The sequence below is a fragment of the Tachypleus tridentatus genome, chromosome 12, assembly GCF_004210375.1.
Source record: "Tachypleus tridentatus isolate NWPU-2018 chromosome 12, ASM421037v1, whole genome shotgun sequence".
Classification (NCBI taxonomy): Eukaryota; Metazoa; Arthropoda; class Merostomata; order Xiphosura; family Limulidae; genus Tachypleus; species Tachypleus tridentatus.
Window position 1 is genome coordinate 3,335,465 of NC_134836.1, and position 21,912 is coordinate 3,357,376.

Sequence of the window (21,912 nt, forward strand, 5' to 3'; positions counted from 1 at the left end):
GGTATAAATGTGCTGAAATGACAGTACAGACCAGAAAATGTTGGTTTGTGGTGGTACTTAGTTTCAAAACTGTTGTTCTGGTTGTTGACTTCTATCTTAAAAAAGGCAGCTCTTCAACTCAATATTGCTGTGCTTTGAATTTAAATAATATTGAAACTTTTTGACATGATTTTACTTTCTGAATACAGTAAAACTGTTATCAGTATATCTTATAAACTAGAGGTTTAAATTTGGATGGGCATGATTGTAAACAGTTGGTATCATGATTAGACAAGAACAAATTAGATAGTATTGGAGCAAGTGGTGAGCCCTTTGCTACACTTTCAATTTTATCATATGTCTTATTATTGAACACAAAATGAGATTCTTTGGTCATAATTTTTAGTTAAGCCATTAACTTTATTTGTATCAGAAAATACTAAATCACTATTTAATCTGATTACTTCATCAAGTGGAATGTTAACATATAATGACTTAATGTCAAAACTTGTGATGTATAGAGATGAATCAAATTCCAAGGATTTGATGAAATTAGAGAAGTGAAAAGAGTCTTTAACTGTAAAGTCATTTTTAGTCATTTCTGTAATTGGCTTAGATTGCAAGGTAATAATTTTTGCCTATGTTGAGTCTCAATGGCTTGTTTTAAATGCATGTAATCCAAGTAACCAAAGTGTTGTTTTAACATTAAGAGGCAGCTGGAAATAAATGGCTCAAGTAATTTTTTTTATTTGTTTTTTCCAGCAATTCTTTAAAAAAATTTTTTCAATCTTAGGTTGATGTTGGAAATTTTGAAATGCAAGAATTTTTTCAAAAGCTTTACTTTATTTTAGAAACTCAGTGTGTAATAACTTCTCTTGAAATTTTATGCATGCTTTTTCAATATTCATATATAATTTTAATGTGTAGATACCATAACAGTTTACTGTAACAGTTGTGGCAGGTAGATGTTTTGTAAATCTGATTTTTAGAATTGAAATAAAAATGAAAGTGTGAGAATGCATATCATTATAGCACTTAAGGACCAGATTGCTACATATATGGAGTTTCAATGTATATCACATAAATATACAACTTATTCCACTTTCAATAATATGCTAATATTATTACAAATCAAAGATTGAAATTTTGAAAAGGTAAATAAAGCATTATATATAATATGTATATTTAGCATCAATATCTATTGCAACAAAAAAAATACTGAGGTGGTTTTATAGAAGATAACCCAGAAAATATCCCTAGACGAAGCTTAGGTTAATAAATTGTTTTTATTAGTGCTTCAGGAGATATGCTAATTTCAAACTTGCTTTTGTAAGGAATGTTTACAGACGTTTTACAGGCTTCAGTCTTTAAATAATTATTTAGAAATATGATTCTGAAGGTTGATTCTGAGACAAAATAATAACTTTTTTCTATTTGCAGGTACCAGCAAATTTTATCATATCATATTGACCATAAAGACTATGAAAATGTTATCAAAACATGTGAAAGGTTTGGGTTAGTGTCACTTTTCAAACTTGAGTTTAACTTGGAAAACAGTGTTGGACATCTCAGAAACTAGAAATATGTATGAAAGAGAATGGGTGTTACCTTAAGTCTTTCTCTTTGAAGAACTACTGTGATATTATACATTGGTTAAAAGCTTTGTTGAATTCAACCATCATGACTTTTGTGACAAATAAAGTTTTCTTGATTGATTGTAACAAAATAAATTAGAAAAGCTAAGCATTTAAAGAAATGGTCAAGATTTCTATATTTATTTAACTGTTGGCCTAAAAGTGTGAGTGTATTGGTCAGAAAGTAGAAACACAAAGAGTCAGTGATTATTGCCATGATTCATATTCACACTTATTTGTAAGATTTATTAATATGCATGTTTTTAATAAAATTTCAGTGCTTTATTTATGATATGTTTAGCAAAGAAAATAGTATTTAAAAATGTTGATATACACAAATTTTGTTGCTTAGCAACTTCTAGATTGTAATCCTTTGATTACATACTGAATTTGAGGTTGTAGTTATGCAAATATTAATACCTAACTCTCCTCAAGTATATATTTAATATCTCGAAATATAAAGATTTTTCTGAATTCAAATTTTGAGGGCCAAGGCCTGACATTGTGATAGGCTGTTGATCTAAGGTTCTTTGGTTTGCTTCCCAAAGAAATAAAAAGAAAATCATGTTTTGCACATGCATGTATGTGCATTATAAGAGTGATTGTCAAATCTCAATGTTTGGTCTAACAAGAGCAGCCTAAGAGTTGGCAGTGGGTGCATTGACTTGATACACTTTCCTCTAGCCCAATACTTTCAAATTAGAAAGAGACAGTGCAGATAGCCATTGTTCAGCTTTGTGTGAAACTAAACACTGTAATTTGAAACAAGTTAAATGTGATTGAGGTCATATGCTGCAGTGTTACTTACTGTAGCCTCTTGTTAAAAAGCTCATCTGCTATTTTGTAGGATAGTTGTATCATTTTTCTCCCTGAGGATAACTTTACTTTTTAAATATCACACAGAAGAGAGGTAATTTTGGACTAATGATTTGTCCTTGTTGACCAGCTACAGTGAAAATGTGCCTGACAAATAAAGTTTGGTACTTTCAAATCAATGATTACCATTTTTATTTCTGAGAATAACATTCTTTTCTAACTTTGATGAATCCATAACTTTCCATTAAGTCCTGTCGTTCTTTTATTTGTAGTGCTTGCGTCTGTTGATTGTCTGAGATATCTCAACATAATCCTTAAACAATGTATCAATCTTTTCTTCTCTAACTTAATCATATTACAGTACTTCTATCACTATGATAGTAATTTCTTAATTGTCGGTTTGTCTTCAGTTAATAAAACATTTATTTTTACTTGACCCTTCATATCAAGTTTTGTTATCTTCATTCTACATACTTGGTCCTGGAATCTCTTATTGTTGTGGAAGACCAAGTTTGTGGTAGGTTCATCTTCAATTTACCAAATGATTATGTGGAGTTATGTTAAATCATTGTTTTTCTTATTTCACTAAACATTTATTAATTTTTCAACTGTTTTATGACAGTGAAAAGTTGCTTATAAATTAATATGGAAATTTTAAAGACCATTGCAGGTGGTAAATGTTATTGCTTGCTTCTTTTGTTCATTTGTTAGAAGTAAATGAGCTACTGCTAATACTTCTAACATGTTACAAAAACTTACATTTCACCATTAACATTTGCTTCTGTTAAACATAATTAAAAAGTTAACTTTTCTGGACACTTTGTGTATACTTAAAATGAACATTATGACAATTGAGCAATTCAGTAAAGTTTTGTAGTGTAGTAATCTGAAAACCTAGTTGTAATTAACTAGCTGTAAATATTGAAGAAACTGTTAATTATTCATGTAGTTGAGGATAGGAACTATTCTTTTTAACATACCATCATCCACTTTCTTCTAAATAAAAATAAAATAAAACCATGTTGATGTAATTTAGAGATATTCATGCTAATGTTGACATGGAGTTAACATACGTATAGTTTCAAATTAAAGTTGTTATAAGTACAGTATTTTTTGATACATTTGATGTGTAAAAAAGCTTTTGTTCTGTAAGGGTGCATTGTAAGAATTATTATTAACTTTCACTGTTTGGTCTAGCAAGAGTAGTTAATTAATGAGCACTTGTTTAATTTACTACTAAATTAGCTAAATTATAATAATTTTGATATGTAATTAGTACTGTTGAAATTTACATATTGACATACCAATTATACATGTGCTCTTATTTCTTGATTTTAGAAACTATGACCCTATATTATGGGTTCAGGCTTTGTGGTTCTTCTCGAAAACAACTGAAGACAAGTTTCTTATGTCTGTATTATCTCATATCCTTTTCACAGTGGGTTGCATTACTTACTTACTTATTGATACACAGCCTTACAAAGAAAATTGGTTGATTAGTTTTTTGGTCTTGTTTGTTGATTATGATTTTTTAAATTGTATTTTGTTACTTAATTTTTCTCTAATTTAGCTTTTGTTAAATATACAATACTATCACCAGTTATTTTTGGAATTCCACAGAATCTCATTTTCAATGTGATAAGCAAAGTTAAATAATTTTAGTTTATCTATAACACTTAATATTGTAATTATTTAAAATTTGTTTATTGAAATTCCTTTCTAACCTTGAAACAATGTTGTATTTTCTCTATTATTCTTAATTCTATTTACTTTTGTATATTCATTTTTAAGGGATTGTTAGCTAGGAAATTGAGGAATGATTTAGGTAGATAGATTATTTCCCTCGAATCTCAATAAAAAGGTTATAAAACAAGTACTAATCAATGGTAATTTATTTATGGTGAAAATAAGATCATAACCCTTACTTATACTAATAACAATAGTAACAGAGCAAAGAATCAGTGGTAATAATACAGAATACAAGTTGATGTTAAATTTTTATGAATATATGATTACGCTTTTTTGGATCCAAGTGTTAATAAAACTGTGCTTTCTGCAGGTATCTTATAGTCATACGTGTTATCAGTTATTCAGGTAATAAGTAAACTTGTAATTATTGTTAAAATGTGTGATTTGTTGTTATATGAAATAGTGGCTGACTAACTGAATGTGAGGAACAGTTGATGTGTTACTGTATGTTTCATGAAATGTATTTGTTCAAGAAAATACATTTTAGTTCAAACTTATTATAGGTACAAGAAAATCAGTTTTATTTCCTATCCTGTAATTAAATTAGTATTGCATAAAAAAACTTAGTGTTTAAAATAATTTTTGGAGCTATTTAAATTACTGTGTTAAATAATTGTTTTTAGTTTCTTATTGCATGTTTATGCAAAGGTTTTCTAACAGGCTTTATCAGGAATTGAATACTAAAGTATAAATAGTATCAATAAATATACCTGAACTTACTAGCATTTGTTTGTTTACATGACATATACTTTCCAGTAATAAATGATGGTATGTTTTTCTTTCTATGAAGTAAACTGATCTTAACAATCAATCACAGATTGAGAAAAAGAAGCTTTTACCACCAATTATGGTTGTGAATGTAATGTCAAGAAGTCACACTGCTACATTAGCTGCTATAAAGGTAATTTTTTATGATTAAAGTTTCAAGTAATCACTACTATATTGGCTATATAAAGATGATAATTTATGGTTATAACATCTAGAAGTCATTATGGTTGTGGATATAATGTCAAGACGTCACTCCTGTAATAGCTGTATAAGGGTAATAATTTATGATTATAACATCTAGAAGTCATTATGGTTGTGGATATAATGTCAAGACGTCACTCCTGTAATAGCTGTATAAGGGTAATAATTTATGATTATGATGAAATCCAGAAGTCATTATGGTTGTGGATATAATGTCAAGACATCACTCCTGTAGTAGCTGTATAAGGGTAATAATTTATTATTATGATGTCTAAAGTTACACTGCTACATTATGGTTGTGGATATAATATCAATGTTATGCTTCAAAGTCTAGCTTTTTATGTTATAGTGTTTTATGAACTACATTCCTAATAACTTATTTTTTTATTTTATTTTATGAGAATGTTTTATTTCTTTCTATTCAACCCTTGAATAATTTTTTTGAGAATGTTTTGTTTGTAATTATGACTTAGTATCAGTGTAACTTGGTAACATTGTATTTCTCATGATTTTGGAGGGATGGTTCTGAGAATGTTAAGAATAAGTTTGATATAACTGGTTGTGGCATAACTGAGCAAAGTTGTATCTTATGTAATATTGAAACACAATTGTAACAATTAAAATTTATGTGATTATTGCAGTAATTTTGTTTACTAAGTAAATGAACTTTCAGATCTAATGTTTCCACTAAAAATTACTTTGTAGAACTTTCAACTACAGTAGGAAGATATTTGACAATAAGTATAGTTTTTGTTGTTTTTTTCCCAAATAAAGAAAACTTTTTTCTTTTTAATAATACTGCTACTATCATCGAAATCTATTTGTCAAATCTTAACATATCTCTTCAAGTCTGTCAAAGCTGAAATTAAAAGCCTTGAAGTTTAGTACACTTTTATAAGAGTTAAAGGGTAAATGAAACAAAATAGCCTCATTTGCACCTTTTGAAGTTGTGGTTATACTGTAATTGCAGTTGGATTATATGTCCCACATCGGTTCATTTGTAAACTGTACATACAATACAGACAATAAACAAAGAATATGGTTGTGGTAAGAGCATAAGAAATTTTTTAAAAAGTGGGCGTTGATGTAACATTTTGTTGGTACACTTTTATTGTAAAGTTTTATTCCTTCTAGTCATATATTTATTATAGCTTTTGTTCTTCATTAGGATTACTTAATCAGATACCTTCAACAAGAGAATGACCGTATCTCTGAGAATGAAAGATTAATCAGACAATATCGGGAAGAAACTCAGAAGTTAAGGAATCAGATGGAAGAAATGAGAACTAAGTATTTTATGTGTATATATATATGTTTATAATTTTTTGTTAGAATGATATCAAAATTTTAATAAATCATCATTTCTAAACCAGTTCATGTTATTTAGGTAAACATACAGTGGACTAAATATTAGTGTGAAAAATAAATAGCCTCTGCCAGTACATTTATGCAAAGATATGAAAGAGTAGACTGTCAATAAAATTATGATGTAAAAATACAACATGTAGTAAACTCTTCAATAGACTTCACATTAAATAGAAGTTCTGCTTTGGAATTGGTTATTTATTTATGGCATAAAAATAAAAGGAAAAACTATAAGAGTTACAAAATTAGAGCATAGAAATTCCAGTGTTGCCAGATGCTTTCTACGGTTATATATTTATGTTTCTCAGTGACAATAATTAATCTGTGTGGTCTTTGATTAAAATAGTTTCGCATCCACTTCATTTTTATATAACTACTGCTTAAATTCTTTTTGTGATGTTATTCTTAAAGTTTCCTCCAAAGAAAGCAAGTGTCATGGTAAATCATTTCATCTTTGCAACTTTGAAATTGTGCAGTGTAACAATGAGGTCATATATAGCTTAAACCCAAACATTCCACAGCTTGTATTAATAACCAAAGTTTTGTTTCAAATGAGTAAGTAAAGAAAATATTTCTGAAATGTGTTTCAGTGCCCGGATATTCCAAGTTTCTAAGTGTAGTGGCTGCTCGCACCAGTTGGAGCTTCCTTCTGTGCACTTCCTTTGTGGCCACTCCTACCATCAACAGTAAGTTGTATATTCTTTATTGTACTTGTGTTTCTATTGTAGGTGTGAATACTGTACATGATATAGTTTATTATGAGATTTGTTGTTACAAATATCTCAAATTTCAAGACTAAAATGGCATTTAATATTTTGCATTATTCTATTAAAAAAAAGGTGTTCTTAAAAAAAATTGCAATTTATTTTGTGCATTAAAAAAACCTGTAGCATGTGTATAATGTATGTAATCTTTTTTTTGTTGTTCAAACAAGTTGCAGTACAGGTAAATAAAAAATGTATATTAAACATATAGTTTTAAAATTTAGCATTAAGCTTATTTTCTCTCTCTTTGTTGACATGGTTGTAACCATTTTAAGATATGTGTAGCATTAGTGTTTAGTAAGAAAAAGAAAGTAATTGTGACAGAATATATTATTTGCCATGCAGTAAAATATATAATATCAGACTTTTTTTTTTACCATTAACAACATTAGACTATGACAAGCATAAGCCACATTTGGTGTTGTGGTGCTGTTAAATTGATAACATAGGTCAGGTATTGATATCTTATTATCATATAAAATGTAAACTTAAGGATCTGTATCCTAAACAAGAAATATAAGCTACAAATTTACTTTAGTAGTTGGAAGTTTAGAGGAGAAATGGAATTTTTCGTTTTTAAATTGAAAATAAAAAAAAAGATTTTATGAGTTATGTAATTACTACTTAATAAAATTACTGATTTGCAGTCTTAGTCATTTTGGTGTTATGCTAAGTTAGACTTGGATTTCAAAACAAAATTTTAATATCTTATGCTCAGAAGGTAAAGGTTTATCACATAGTAAGTCTGTCTGAAATTTACATCTAGATACATTGGCATTTTTTTTATAAAGATATATAATTAACTAATATTCAAGCATTGCAGGAAAGAGTGTGGGTTGGTCTTGTGGTAGATCTTTAGATTTCGTATCTGGTGAACTGGGTTAAAATCCATGTGACACACTTTAAGTTATGGGTGCATTACAAAAGTTACAGTCATAAATGGTGGATGTTACTTAGCTACTGACTAGCTACTTTCTATTTTGAACTACTGAGAAGGTGGAAAGCAGCCAATCAGTGGTTCAAAATTATGTACGGCTGCAGATAGCCTTAGTTTTGGTAAACCAAAGACAAATAAGACGTGAAAATAAAATGATGGTAGCTTGAATTTACAGACCTACCAGTGAAACATATAGAAACATAGAAACCTTATTTTCATTTTTATTTTTTCTAAATATGAAGCTGTAATATTTGTGATGATAGGTGCTCTAAATACAGGAAAACCATTATATGAAAGAAACTAAAGTCACAGATGCCTAGTTAGTGTAAGCTTAATATTTAGTGCAAAAATTTAAAATTGTGATGTGGGGTAGTGTGTCATATAGTCACAAAAACAACATGCAGACATACTACATGTTATTAATAGAAGTGATAGCTTAGAAATCTTCCATCTTCTGTAGATCAGACAGAGGTAATCCAAATTTTTTTACATATTTTCATTGAATTTGCTCTCTTTAACTCTTACTTCACATATCATATTTCAAGGCAATCAATTAAGAAATACCTGAGATATATTATTTCCAATTTTAATTAAGCTTCTTTCTATTTTTTTCCTTTACACCAAAAGTACAAAATCTTTATTTTATAGAAAAAATTCCTAGCTTCTATGGATTTCTTTCAAATTTGGTACATTGATAGATCTTTGCAATCTACAATTAGGAGTCTTATTTGGTGTAAATATGTTTCACATGCAAAGATATTCAACAACAAAAAAACACTCAAATTTAACACATTTTTGTGCACATCTTGCAAAAAGATCAGGTAAGCTATCAGTCTTAAATTTTTACTACAGTTTCTCCTAAGGGTAAAAGTGGACAGCTTTTAAATTTTTGTTATTTAGAATAAAGATTTAAAGCAGCAAAACTATAAGGTGAAAGGACATACAGATACATAAAGTATTGGTTATGCTAAGCAAACTACATTAGCAGTTTCCATTTGTGGTTTCAAAATAATCTTATGGGTGGATTGGTTATTACTGACTATTTATTGCCAACTTTTCAGCACAAGTTTACTAAATTTTATGAAACTATCTTAATTGAAAAATGTTTAGCATCATGTGATATTAGTTTAAACAGTTAGTTTAAATAATGATGCTTGATATGACTACTGATTGCATGAGAGTGATGAAAAGAAACTGTGAATTTAAGTTGTCACTATAAAGGAAGCTATTAACAATGTGTTAGAAAACAAATTACCACCGTATATTTCAAAGAATTTGGTTGGTTCTGTAACATAACTGTCTGTTATGAATAATGGGGTTGTGATCCTAAAGCTAATGTGGGTTAATATCGAGTGCCACTTTCTTACTTGTAATGGTTTGTTGGTGAGTATTGACAGAAAGTCACGATTTCTAACCATAAACACCTTAGGTGTGAAAAAAAACTTTGGTCAAGAAAGGATTCAGCATGCAATGTAAAAGAATGAAATAAAAATTGGCAGCCAACCTGATAGCTAACTATATAGCATTAATAAGAATTTGACAGCAAATATTCATTAGTTAGTTAGGCCACATATTTTGTTTTACCCACCATTATCCTCCAGATTGAACAAAACGCACAGCCTGGCTAAATACTGAATGAATATTTGCTCTAATGTTTTTATCAATGCTAAAAGTGTAGCTACCAGTTTGGCTGATAATTTTCACTTTATTCCTTTAACTCACATGTCTAATCCTTTTTTGGCTATAAATTTTTTCACAGCTAAGGTGTTTTTGATTAGATCTGGTGCAACTGCTGTGTTCATTGTTTTATTTGAAATAGGTTTTGTGTTGCTAACTATATAGAAGTATAGTTTGAGCTGAACATTTCCAGTATCGGTCACTGAAGTATAAAATTGGGCTGTATATGTTTTTATCTTATTATTTTATACAAGTGTATTATTTTAATTAACAGTAGTTGTTTTCTATATGTTTAAATTATATTATCTCTACTATCTGTATTCTTACATGGCAATGGTAGCCAAACTTTCTTAATGTAAGAGCCACATACGATAAACTTCAGATGTTTGAGAGCCACAAGACGTGAACAAATATTACACATATGTTTTTATTGTTACATGCACATCTTGTTACATAAATTTTACATAAATATTAATAAATACATGTATGTAATAATATTTATTTGTGTGTGTAGTTTTTAAACTGTTCATTTGTGTTATTTTCAATAATCACAAAATGCACATATATATATCAAATGTTTTCAAAGTCCTGGCTAATTATTGTTTTAACTATTTTGAGCACATTTAATATGGTAATGAACTACAGAAACATCTAAGAAAAATGTGCAAATTTGCATTTCATTAGTGTCAAATGAAACTGCCAAAAATAAAAATAAAACAAGTAAAAACAGATATTTTTAATGTTTATTTGTCTTAGTAAATATCTGGTCAAAACATGGAGGAAAATTTGTAAAACAATAAAATTAGAGATATTTTAATCAGATACCACCTTACAAAATTTTAGTCTTGTCATAATATTTTTATGACACAAACAGACATTGATACAATTATCAGGCTATTTACTGCTAGTAGAGGTCTTGTGAGTTTCCATCTTGGTTGTGAGTCATTGAAATTCTGGCTTATGTGCTGTCAAGGCTGTGTGAATTAGTTCTGTCAGGTGTTGATTTGTAAGGATTGCATGATGCTTCAACTTTACAAAATTTATTACAGAATACAGCGATTCACAGCAGTATGTTGTGCTGAAAATTGAGATGAGTCGCTTACTGGTTTTCTTCAGTTCAGAGTATTTTATTTCTGGAACTTGTTTCCAGAACTCAGTTGTAGAATAGGATTTATAGATCATCTTTAGACCCAGGTCCTCCTCTAGTTCTATCAGTTCCATTTCCACAATAGATGATTCTGTAACCAGAGGTTCGTGAATTGGACAACCATCATTGATCACATCAACCATGAATGGATTCACGAGAAAGGCAAAGCAGGACTTCAGCTTCTGCAAGTGCTCAAACCAGTCTAGGAAATTATCAAGCAGTCCTTGTAATTTATCTTTGTATTCTTCCAGTTTGTGGTCTTTTATGTCAATATCAGGGAATGTATTTACTCTTGTTTTGAGATTGGGTAAGTAACTGAAGTTTCTTGACAATATGTCTCTTTGAAAAAGTCTTATTTTATTCTGAAAGCTGAAAATTGTCTGAGTAAGATCAGAAACAATCTTATCCTTCCCGTGGAGTGTGAAGTTGAGAGTTTGTAGATGATTCATTATATCAGTAAGGACCATTAGATCTTGCATTCATTCATTATTTCTTAGTAGAGGATAGAATCTTTTCTTTTTTTCAAGAAAAGTAATAACATGCTCCAACAGATCCACAAACCTATTTAAGACATTGCTGGTTGACAGACACCTCACAATGCAGTAGAAAGAAACATTACTGGTTGACAGCCACCTCACAGTGCAGTAGAAAGAAACATTACTGGTTGACAGACACCTCACAGTGCAGTAGAAAGAGACATTACTGGTTGACACACACCTCACAATGCAGTAGAAAGAAACATTACTGGTTGACAGCCACCTCACAATGCAGTAGAAAGAAACATTACTGGTTGACAGCCACCTCACAGTGCAGTAGAAAGAAACATTGCTGGTTGACAGCCACCTCACAATGCAGTAGAAAGAGACATAGCTGGTTGACAGCCACCTCACAGTGCAGTAGAAAGAGACATAGCTGGTTGACAGCCACCTCACAATGCAGTAGAAAGAGACATAGCTGGTTGACAGCCACCTCACAATGCAGTAGAAAGAGACATAGCTGGTTGACAGCCACCTCACAGTGCAGTAGAAAGAGACATAGCTGGTTGACAGCCACCTCACAGTGCAGTAGAAAGAAACATTGCTGGTTGACAGCCACCTCACAATGCAGTAGAAAGAGACATAGCTGGTTGACAGCCACCTCACAATGCAGTAGAAAGAGACATAGCTGGTTGACAGCCACCTCACAGTGCAGTAGAAAGAAACATTACTGGTTGACAGCCACCTCACAGTGCAGTAGAAAGAGACATTACTGGTTGACAGCCACCTCACAATGCAGTAGAAAGAGACATAGCTGGTTGACAGCCACCTCACAGTGCAGTAGAAAGAAACATTACTGGTTGACAGCCACCTCACAGTGCAGTAGAAAGAAACATTACTGGTTGACAGCCACCTCACAGTGCAGTAGAAAGAAACATTGCTGGTTGACAGACACCTCACAGTGCAGTAGAAAGAAACATTACTGGTTGACAGCCACCTCACAATGCAGTAGAAAGAAACATAGCTGGTTGACAGCCACCTCACAGTGCAGTAGAAAGAAACATTACTGGTTGACAGCCACCTCACAGTGCAGTAGAAAGAAACATTACTGGTTGACAGCCACCTCACAGTGCAGTAGAAAGAAACATTACTGGTTGACAGCCACCTCACAGTGCAGTAGAAAGAAACATTACTGGTTGACAGCCACCTCACAATGCAGTAGAAAGAGACATAGCTGGTTGACAGCCACCTCACAGTGCAGTAGAAAGAAACATTACTGGTTGACAGCCATCTCACAGTGCAGTAGAAAGAAACATTGCTGGTTGACAGACACCTCACAGTGCAGTAGAAAGAAACATTACTGGTTGACAGCCACCTCACAATGCAGTAGAAAGAAACATTGCTGGTTGACAGCCACCTCACAGTGCAGTAGAAAGAAACATTACTGGTTGACAGCCACCTCACAGTGCAGTAGAAAGAAACATTACTGGTTGACAGCCACCTCACAGTGCAGTAGAAAGAAACATTGCTGGTTGACAGCCACCTCACAGTGCAGTAGAAAGAAACATTGCTGGTTGACAGCCACCTCACAGTGCAGTAGAAAGAAACATTACTGGTTGACAGCCACCTCACAGTGCAGTAGAAAGAAACATTACTGGTTGACAGCCACCTCACAGTGCAGTAGAAAGAAACATTGCTGGTTGACAGCCACCTCACAATGCAGTAGAAAGAGACATAGCTGGTTGACAGCCACTTCACAGTGCAGTAGAAAGAAACATTACTGGTTGACAGCCACCTCACAGTGCAGTAGAAAGAGACATTACTGGTTGACAGCCACCTCACAATGCAGTAGAAAGAGACATAGCTGGTTGACAGCCACCTCACAGTGCAGTAGAGAGAAACATTACTGGTTGACAGCCACCTCACAGTGCAGTAGAAAGAAACATTGCTGGTTGACAGACACCTCACAGTGCAGTAGAAAGAAACATTGCTGGTTGACAGCCACCTCACAGTGCAGTAGAAAGAGACATAGCTGGTTGACAGCCATCTCACAGTGCAGTAGAAAGAAACATTACTGGTTGACAGCCACCTCACAGTGCAGTAGAAAGAAACATTGCTGGTTGACAGCCACCTCACAGTGCAGTAGAAAGAAACATTACTGGTTGACAGCCACCTCACAGTGCAGTAGAAAGAAACATTACTGGTTGACAGCCACCTTACAGTGCAGTAGAAAGAAACATTACTGGGCTTATCTTCAAGCACCAGTTCTTCAATAAAATTTTTTGAACTGTTGGTGGGTCTTCCCATTTAAGCATATGAAATTGACAGTTTCAAGAACAAATATCATGACATCTTCATACTTGAAGTATCTGGCTGCCAGGTATTTACAATGAATAATGCAGTGAACAGGGAGAAACTCTAGAATGCCAGGATCACTTTTCATAAATGCAATTAATCCTGCATTTTTCCCCACCATTGTAGGTGCTCCATCTGTTGCAACACTGACAAGTTTATCCATTGAAATATCAGAATTTGTTAAGGCTCTGTCAAGCACATTTTTAATGTCAGCACCATGAGTTGTTTCTTTTAGTGCCAATAAGTCCAACATCTCTTTTTTTTTTTTTTCACAGTTACATCTGAGGAAACAACAAAAAAATACCACTAGTTGTGGGTTGTCTTGTATGTCTGTAGATTCATCAAGGGCTAAGCTGAATGCAAGGGAATCCTTTATATCATTTTGCATTTTGCCTGCAACATCAGCACTGATCTGGGACACACTTCTCTCTGTAGTGTGGTGTGAAGTTGGTGTTTGTGCTATTAGTTGCTGAAGTTTTGTTATTTGGATCTAAAACTGCAACAACTTCAGCTGTTTTCTTAATCAATTCACCACCAGAATATGGGCATTTATCACAAACAGTATTTCATGATATAAGAAAACTAGCTTCAGTTGTTGTATCAACTTCTTTACTGAACATTCTCAACAGTGTCTGCTAGCTTATTTAGTGATGATTTTAACACAGTTAACTTGTTTTTCCATAATTCTAATATCGGTGGATAATCAGATGAAAAGTTTTTGTGCTTTGTTTCAATGTGGCATTTCAAGTTATTGGCTTTGTAATGACTGAGTAACACATTGCAGATAAGACACAAAGGTTTACATCCTTTAACGGTGAATGCAAAATCTTCTTCCCACTCTGGCTTAAAATTTCTGTTTTCATCTTCATACTTTCTCCTTATAATTTTATAACATCATGTTCCTTCACAAAATTTTCACAGACACTTATAAAAAATAAAAGTGAAAAGAAACAGTAAGCTCCAACACACACAATGCAACCAAATTCTACATTGCCCAGTACCACACTAATACTCCTCTAATTTTGTTGCCTGCAACACAGCCACACACTCCATAGTCACACGAAACACAAGCTGCGCCCACTAAAACTAACATTGTCAGCACCGGCTTGTATGATTACTGATTCTCCAGCACAATTCCTCTGTAATCATTGCTGATCTGAAATTTCTTTGATCCCTGACTCAAATTTAGGATTTAAATTATTAAACATATTTACTCACCATGAACAGTTAACTTAGGTTTTAATTTAGTGGAGTCTCAGTTTATACCCAGTAAATAATTATAAAGCTTGAAAATTTTTATTTACCTTTTATATTATTTGTGATGCAAAAATGGAGCTCAGCCAACATATTTCCGTGAGCCGCACACAATATGTCAAAGGGCTGCAGTTTGGCCACCCCTGTTACACAATATTGTTATCACTGCTTTCTGTGTTTATGTTATATTGTTATTACTGCATTTTTTTATTTTAGCTTTCAGTCTGTTCACATGATACTGTTATTGCTGCTTTCTCTATGTTTACATGGTAATTATTTTTACTTTATGTATGTTTACATGATATTGTTATCACTGTTTTTTTTTTTTGTTTCCATGATATTGTTATTAGAATTTTTATATGTTGTTTTTCAGATGTTTTGAAAGTTACAGTGCAGAAAATGATTCTGAATGTCCATTATGTTTACCAGAAAACAGGTAATATAGTTTAATTTAATAGTTAGACTTTGTGAAACCTGCTTTACATACAAGTAATGTAGTTGATTTTTAACTGTTGCTTTAATATGCTAAACTGTATTTGGGTAAAATTGCACAATGGTAATTTTGAAATGTTTTATGTCTATCCATACGAATATGTTATGCTACAGTCCATAATTATTTTAACTCATTTAGTATTAAATAATGAACATTTTTAATGTGTGAAATTAAGGCATACCAGTCGTTTTTTTAAATACAAATTTTGCTTCTTTTTAAGTGATATCTGCCATAAATACTGTCTTCTTATTTCAGATGTTTTTGCAATGTTTATAAACTTATAAGAAGATTAAATTATTAATTTGTTTTAAATATTGAGATGTATGAATCATTTTGATAGAGTGTAAAAACAACAAAACATAATAAGTATCTCATTTTGTACTGAAAGTAAGTTACTTACGCAGTAATTTCTTTAGATGTATAAAATACTGGAGTTATCTTAGTTTGAACAAGTTTTTTTGCTAACAGTTTGTTTTTCTTGACAGGAAAGTCTTAGATATCATAAAAGCTCAGGAACAAAACAAAGATCTCCATGAACAATTTCATCACCAGGTACATGATTTGTTTCTGTGAAAATTTCATCAGACTTGGACGTTCATTTATAGGGCATTACAATTAGTAGGATTTGCTAATCAGTTAATTGTTAGACTCATAAATACTCTGTTGATTGAGTAATTGATGGTAGTAATAATAATAAACATCAGTATAAATTAGTTGTTTATTTTCTTGACGTTAATTGTAATTTGAAAACTTGTTAGTTGGAATAATTTAAAATGGCAGTAATCAGAAACACTAGTAAGTTAATTTTATGACTAGTTGCTGCTCATAGCTAATCACCTAGCTCTATTCATTTCATTTTTTTTAACACCAGAAAATTAGGAAATCAGGTTTGTTTAGTGGTGAGATGAGTTAGAATTTTAAGAATATGTGTGTTTTATACTAAGATAGTTTTAGTTTTTCAGTGGGAGAATAAATTCTTATAGATAGGTACATGAGTTGTGTGTAGATGGTTGCATATTTATACCTATCCTAATTATGAAAAAATATTTGTGTGACCAAAAATGTTTGTGAAGTGTAAAATAGAATCATAGCTGGTGGTAAGATTTATCTGGTCAAGCATGTTCAGTTTTTCTATCCTTATATTATATAAACATTTATGTTTCTTTCTTGTTTGAAAAATGATTTTTATGATTCATGTTACAGCTAAAAGTTTTGCTTTTGATGTTGTGTTTATGTGCATTTATGCTTTTCAGTGCTATAAGCACACACACACACACACGTGTGTGTGTGTCTTCGCTTAGAGCTCTTCCATGGGAATGTGTATGATACACACTGTGTAACTGTAACCTTGAAAATTGTACTAGTAAGCAAATATGATTTTTTAATTTTTTGTGCTATCATGAAAAAAAGGTATTTTCTTTCAGACTTCCTAAAATTTACCAGTTTAAAATTTTAAATAAGTAAAGAACTATTAAAATCTATCTTTTTCTTTTGTGTGTGTCTGAAAAATAAACCTGGTACTGTTAAAAGTTGTTTATTGTAAGCACAGCAGTGGAAGAGTTAAGTTGTTATTGGAATATGATTAACTCTTAACATTTACTGTTAGTTAATATAAGTGAAACAGAAATTGAAATATGTTTGATCAAAGTTTTAAAAACATTCTACTGTGAAGTTTATATGCAAAAACGGCTCGTTTGGGTTGAGAAAATATTTTACATAGAAGAGCGAACAACGTTTCGACCTTCTTCGGTCATTAATCAGGCTCACAAAGAAAGAGGTAACTGACGGAAGCTGACCACATGTTTGAAAGGGGTTGTGCAACTGAGTGTCGGAACGTAGAGGGCGGTGTTAGATGTTTGAATATATAATTTTATTTATATTATTATATTAATATAGGTATAAAGGCGTTCCTTTATATTGGTTTATATATTCAAACATCTAATACCGCCCTCTACATTTCGACACACAGTTACACAACCCCTTTCAAACATGTGGTCAGCTTCCGGTCAGTTACCTCTTTCTTTGTGAACCTGACGATGACCGAAGAAGGTCGAAACGCTGTTCGCTCTTCTATGTAAAATATTTTCTCAACCCAAACGAGCTGTTTTTGCATATAAATTTCTCAACAAGTGAGTTTCTCGACATCACTACTGTGAAGTATTTATGTTGATCTAGTATTGGTCTAAATATATCTGAGATTAATTTTAATTTAGACAGAACTTTAGAAAAGTGATACCAGCTACTTGCTAACCTTAAAAAAATTCACAGTGATCTGAACAGTAGAGAAACATTATCTACTGGCAGCTAGTTTTAATTACTTTCTGAATACTCTACATTTTGACAGAACATTTCTTTCTTTCTTTATTATTATTATTATTGGCACCATTTTTTGTATCAATTAATATGAGATACATATATATTTAAATAAACATAAGAAGTATCATCACCTGCAAACTACTGTTAACTCCAGTAATGATCTACCATAAAAGTATCATTACCTGCCAGCTACAATTAATTCTGGTAATCTGCTGATATTATCTAGATTGAAGCAAAGTTTCATCTGCTGTTATTGTCTGCAAAGTTTTATCTATTGTTATTGTCTGCTTTAGACAAAGTATTACTGCTTCAAACATCTTGTCACTGGAATCTGTCATTGCTAGTACTGCTTCAAACATTCTTTATGCTGCATTGTGTTACTGAAAGTTATATATTTAGTAAATTTCAAACAAATATTAATTAGTCAGTTTCATAGAATGAAAAATTAGTGCTTGTTGTTTGTTACTTATTTGAAATTAGTGTATTATTTTGTTTCTTTTATATTGGCGTGTATTTTGTTGTGTTTTTTTGTTATTGTTGTTGGGTTTTTTTTCAGAATATTTAACACATGAATGATCAATTAGTCATCAAATCAGGTAAATGTAAACTACTCATTTTATCTCAAAGTTTTTAAGATTTAGCCAAACTGTAACAGTTTATGCTTTATTATACTGAGTTTCCTAAACTGTAGACCAGTAGTCTTACTTTACAGTGTAGTTCAGCATTGGTTTATTACCCACAAGCCTTCTGTTAGTGATTTCAGTATGAGCATTACTGGCAGTGAAATGAACTTTTGTACACTTTTTTTTTAAACACAACAGCATCTTGTACCTGTGAGGTTTTGAGTCCATTTTACTTCACCATATTAAATAGCTAACATCATGGTTATCACTGTTACTTTGAGCAAAAGTAGTAAACATTTTATTGTTGATAAAAGGTTTTGTATGCTAGCAGGTTTGTATTCAGAAACAAAATGATTTGTTCAGGTTGTTCATATATTGCCTGAATAGCTGAAGAATTCTGAATGTATAGCTTGGAAATTAGATTAAGGGATCAAAAAAAGGTAAAATAAACTGGGAAGTAGATGTACACAAAATATATTATTCATTAAAAAAATGTGTGCTAAAACATTAACTAGATTATCAAAATGTAGTGCATATTTAATATAATTCTTATCTGCTTTTTAGTTGGAGAGAGCAGAAGATGGATTTTCAGTTGTTGCTGATTATTTTGGTCGTGGAGTTTTTAATAAAGTTACACTGTTGACAGACCATTTTCCAAGACCAGTATGATTATTGAGAGAAATGTGTGTCTTGCATGACAGTGTGACTTGTAATTTTTGGTTATTTTGTCATTGACTATTTTAAAGATGGCACACTATGTTGATGAAAATGGATAGTGTCATGAGAGTCAACTGCTGTATAATAATAATGATAATAATAAAAAAGATTATCATATGTATATTAGTATAGTGATATTATGTAAACACATGATTGTCTATTGATTATATTTCAAAGGAATATTTTTAGTTTTTGCTTTATAGAAAGTAATGATTAGTGTATGATAAAAATATCTGCATAAAACCATTGGAAAAGAAAATTCTTGAGTCTTCAAACAATCCAGACTATTTTTTTTTCTCTTTTTTAGTATTGTATATATATTAAGTAGAGTTTCATTAACTATTTCCTTTGAAGTTTCTAAGTAAGATGCAAGGAATATTTGTGTAGTTAAATAGTAATTAATGTGCTTTAACATACCTAAAACTTGCTTTCATGTACTATAATTCTACATTTATAAAAATTACATATTCAATGTATTAAAAAACTTGAATACATTAGAAGAGAGGTTATGAACTATTATTGCTGCTGTGTATTTCCTTAACCTTCTCACCATGGGCAGGCCAAAGGGCACATGTGATGACTTTCTAGAAAGTTGTATTTAATATTTGATTAAACTACTTAGTAATCCTTGTACATGAATAAGCCTGATATTAAAAGTAGATAATGAACTAAATTTTGATGTTATATAAGTTTTAAATTCTTAATTTTATCAAGAAATATTTAAAATATCGCCAGTCTCCCCTAGTATGAGAATTCTGACATTTGCTCTCTATGCCTTTACTCTTCTCTAATATGTTTACCACCTTTCTGAGAAGTATGAAATATAACATGAACTACTTATCATAATATAGATACCGTATTGGCCTAGTCATAAGGTATTGTTTTTTGATCAATAATGAGACTAAAATTTGTAATTACCTTATAATTGAGGCCAACCACAAGCCCCTTCCCTCTAGCTTGTTGCATTTGTGGATGTCCAAATATCATCCATCTCTGCATGTGTACCAGATGCTCACATTGCTAATCCTTACAACTAATCTATCAGCAGGTTGTTCAGTTATAGTATTTAATTTGTGGGTATATAAAAAAAAAGATGTTATGATACAGTTTCTGAAAATGGAGGTTGTCTTATATGCAAGATTACCCTATAATCAAGCCAATTTGGTATTACTTAGGCAGAGCATATTTTTAATATCATTTAATCTTGTTTGTTTATGGAGTCATAAACTAGAAAATCAGACACACTTGCCACATCCTTTCTTTCTCAAATTGCCAAATAATTCTCTGTTACATTGAATACCATATTATTTATAACCAAAAGAAAGCCAAAATTTTAATTTATCAAATGTTTTCTCATAGGAATCACTCTCAATGAGATTAGCTGAATTTTTAAAGATTCTTATTGCATAGTTATAAAACCAAAAACGTTATATGACATTGTTTATAATTTGTGAGTTATTATTCTGTGTTCTTAGGTGCATCATTTAACTTAATAAAAATTGTTTAGAGTAGTAGTATACCATTGGTATAAAAACGTAGGCCTAGGTTTCACTGAGAGTCACTATAAAAAAAGCAACAAAGACCTAGGTAAGTATTGTATTATTTGATTATTACAAAAGTAACTGGCATGTAAAACTTATTAGGTTAGATATGATTAAGTAAAATAATGAAAAAAGTAAAATAAAATTAAAATTATTCATGGATTATGTTCATATGCTTGTGAATTACATAATGCAGTAAAGTAACAAACTGCATGGTTGCCAAGTGATTTATAACTTGTGTGTTGGGATAATTAGTTGAACAGTGTTGAAAGGTTAGTAAAACAATAAAATTAAGTATAACCCAAATGTATATTGTAAAGAGAAAACAATTCTAGAAGTAAAAAATGGACCATTTAGATTTATTTATGGTTGTTACAGTGTTGGTCAAATTGACTGAATGGGTAAAGAATGAGGGTAGAGAAAATAACATTTATAAAATTGGATATTTATTTAGGAGGTTTTAGATTACACAAAGGTACATAAAACATATTAAAAGTTATAGTATGGAATCATAAAGTTGGTTTAACCTTATCGGTGCTAAATAACAACTTTTAATGTTTGGCATAGTGCTGAATATATATGTTTGATACTTCAACTAATTACGGTATCAGTACTAAAAGCATGATATCTCGGCAATAACTCAGCAAAAGTCCCTGAAATATCCAGTGATTGTACCCAATACTATATATGTTAAATTCAATACATAAGCATAACAGGAATAAAGGAAGGTCGCCTGCTGCGCTGAGCCTTCAAGCCAACTGTGGTTGCCAATCGAGCCGAAAGGGTTATTCCAAGCCAAGTAAGCTAAAAAGAAAGCTTGTATTGTTTTTTCTGCTCTCATCAATGAGAGAGAGATCAATGACCTTTTCAATTCACATGAAAGTTAGCTTTTAAAAAGGCAGAACTTGTATATAAAGAAGCAGAATAGTGAGACTTAAGTGAATATGCTTTTAACTTGTCAGTAAAAGTTAAAAGTTTCTTTTGTTAGCTTCCAGACTAAAAACTGCCTGGTTTAAAGTGGTAATGTCCCCTAATAACAGTTCTGCTTATTGATATTTATTTCAACACACTACAAAAAATTAATTTTTTTCAAAATTTTT

The 21,912-nt window shown here is 31.2% G+C and overlaps 1 protein-coding gene across 1 annotated transcript in view; it reads left to right on the forward strand.

Moving 5' to 3' along the window:
• The window catches only part of Vps11 (vacuolar protein sorting 11), a 74,284-nt gene extending 54,892 nt beyond the window's left edge, over positions 1 to 19,392 (forward strand). Inside the window, 8 exon segments of the mRNA XM_076473149.1 lie at positions 1,420 to 1,494; positions 3,768 to 3,852; positions 4,993 to 5,079; positions 6,316 to 6,437; positions 7,103 to 7,198; positions 15,496 to 15,558; positions 16,101 to 16,167; positions 19,119 to 19,392. Coding sequence (XP_076329264.1) covers positions 1,420 to 1,494; positions 3,768 to 3,852; positions 4,993 to 5,079; positions 6,316 to 6,437; positions 7,103 to 7,198; positions 15,496 to 15,558; positions 16,101 to 16,167; positions 19,119 to 19,223 — 700 coding nt within the window. The 3' untranslated portion in view covers positions 19,224 to 19,392.
• Positions 19,393 to 21,912: the final 2,520 nt, after the last annotated feature.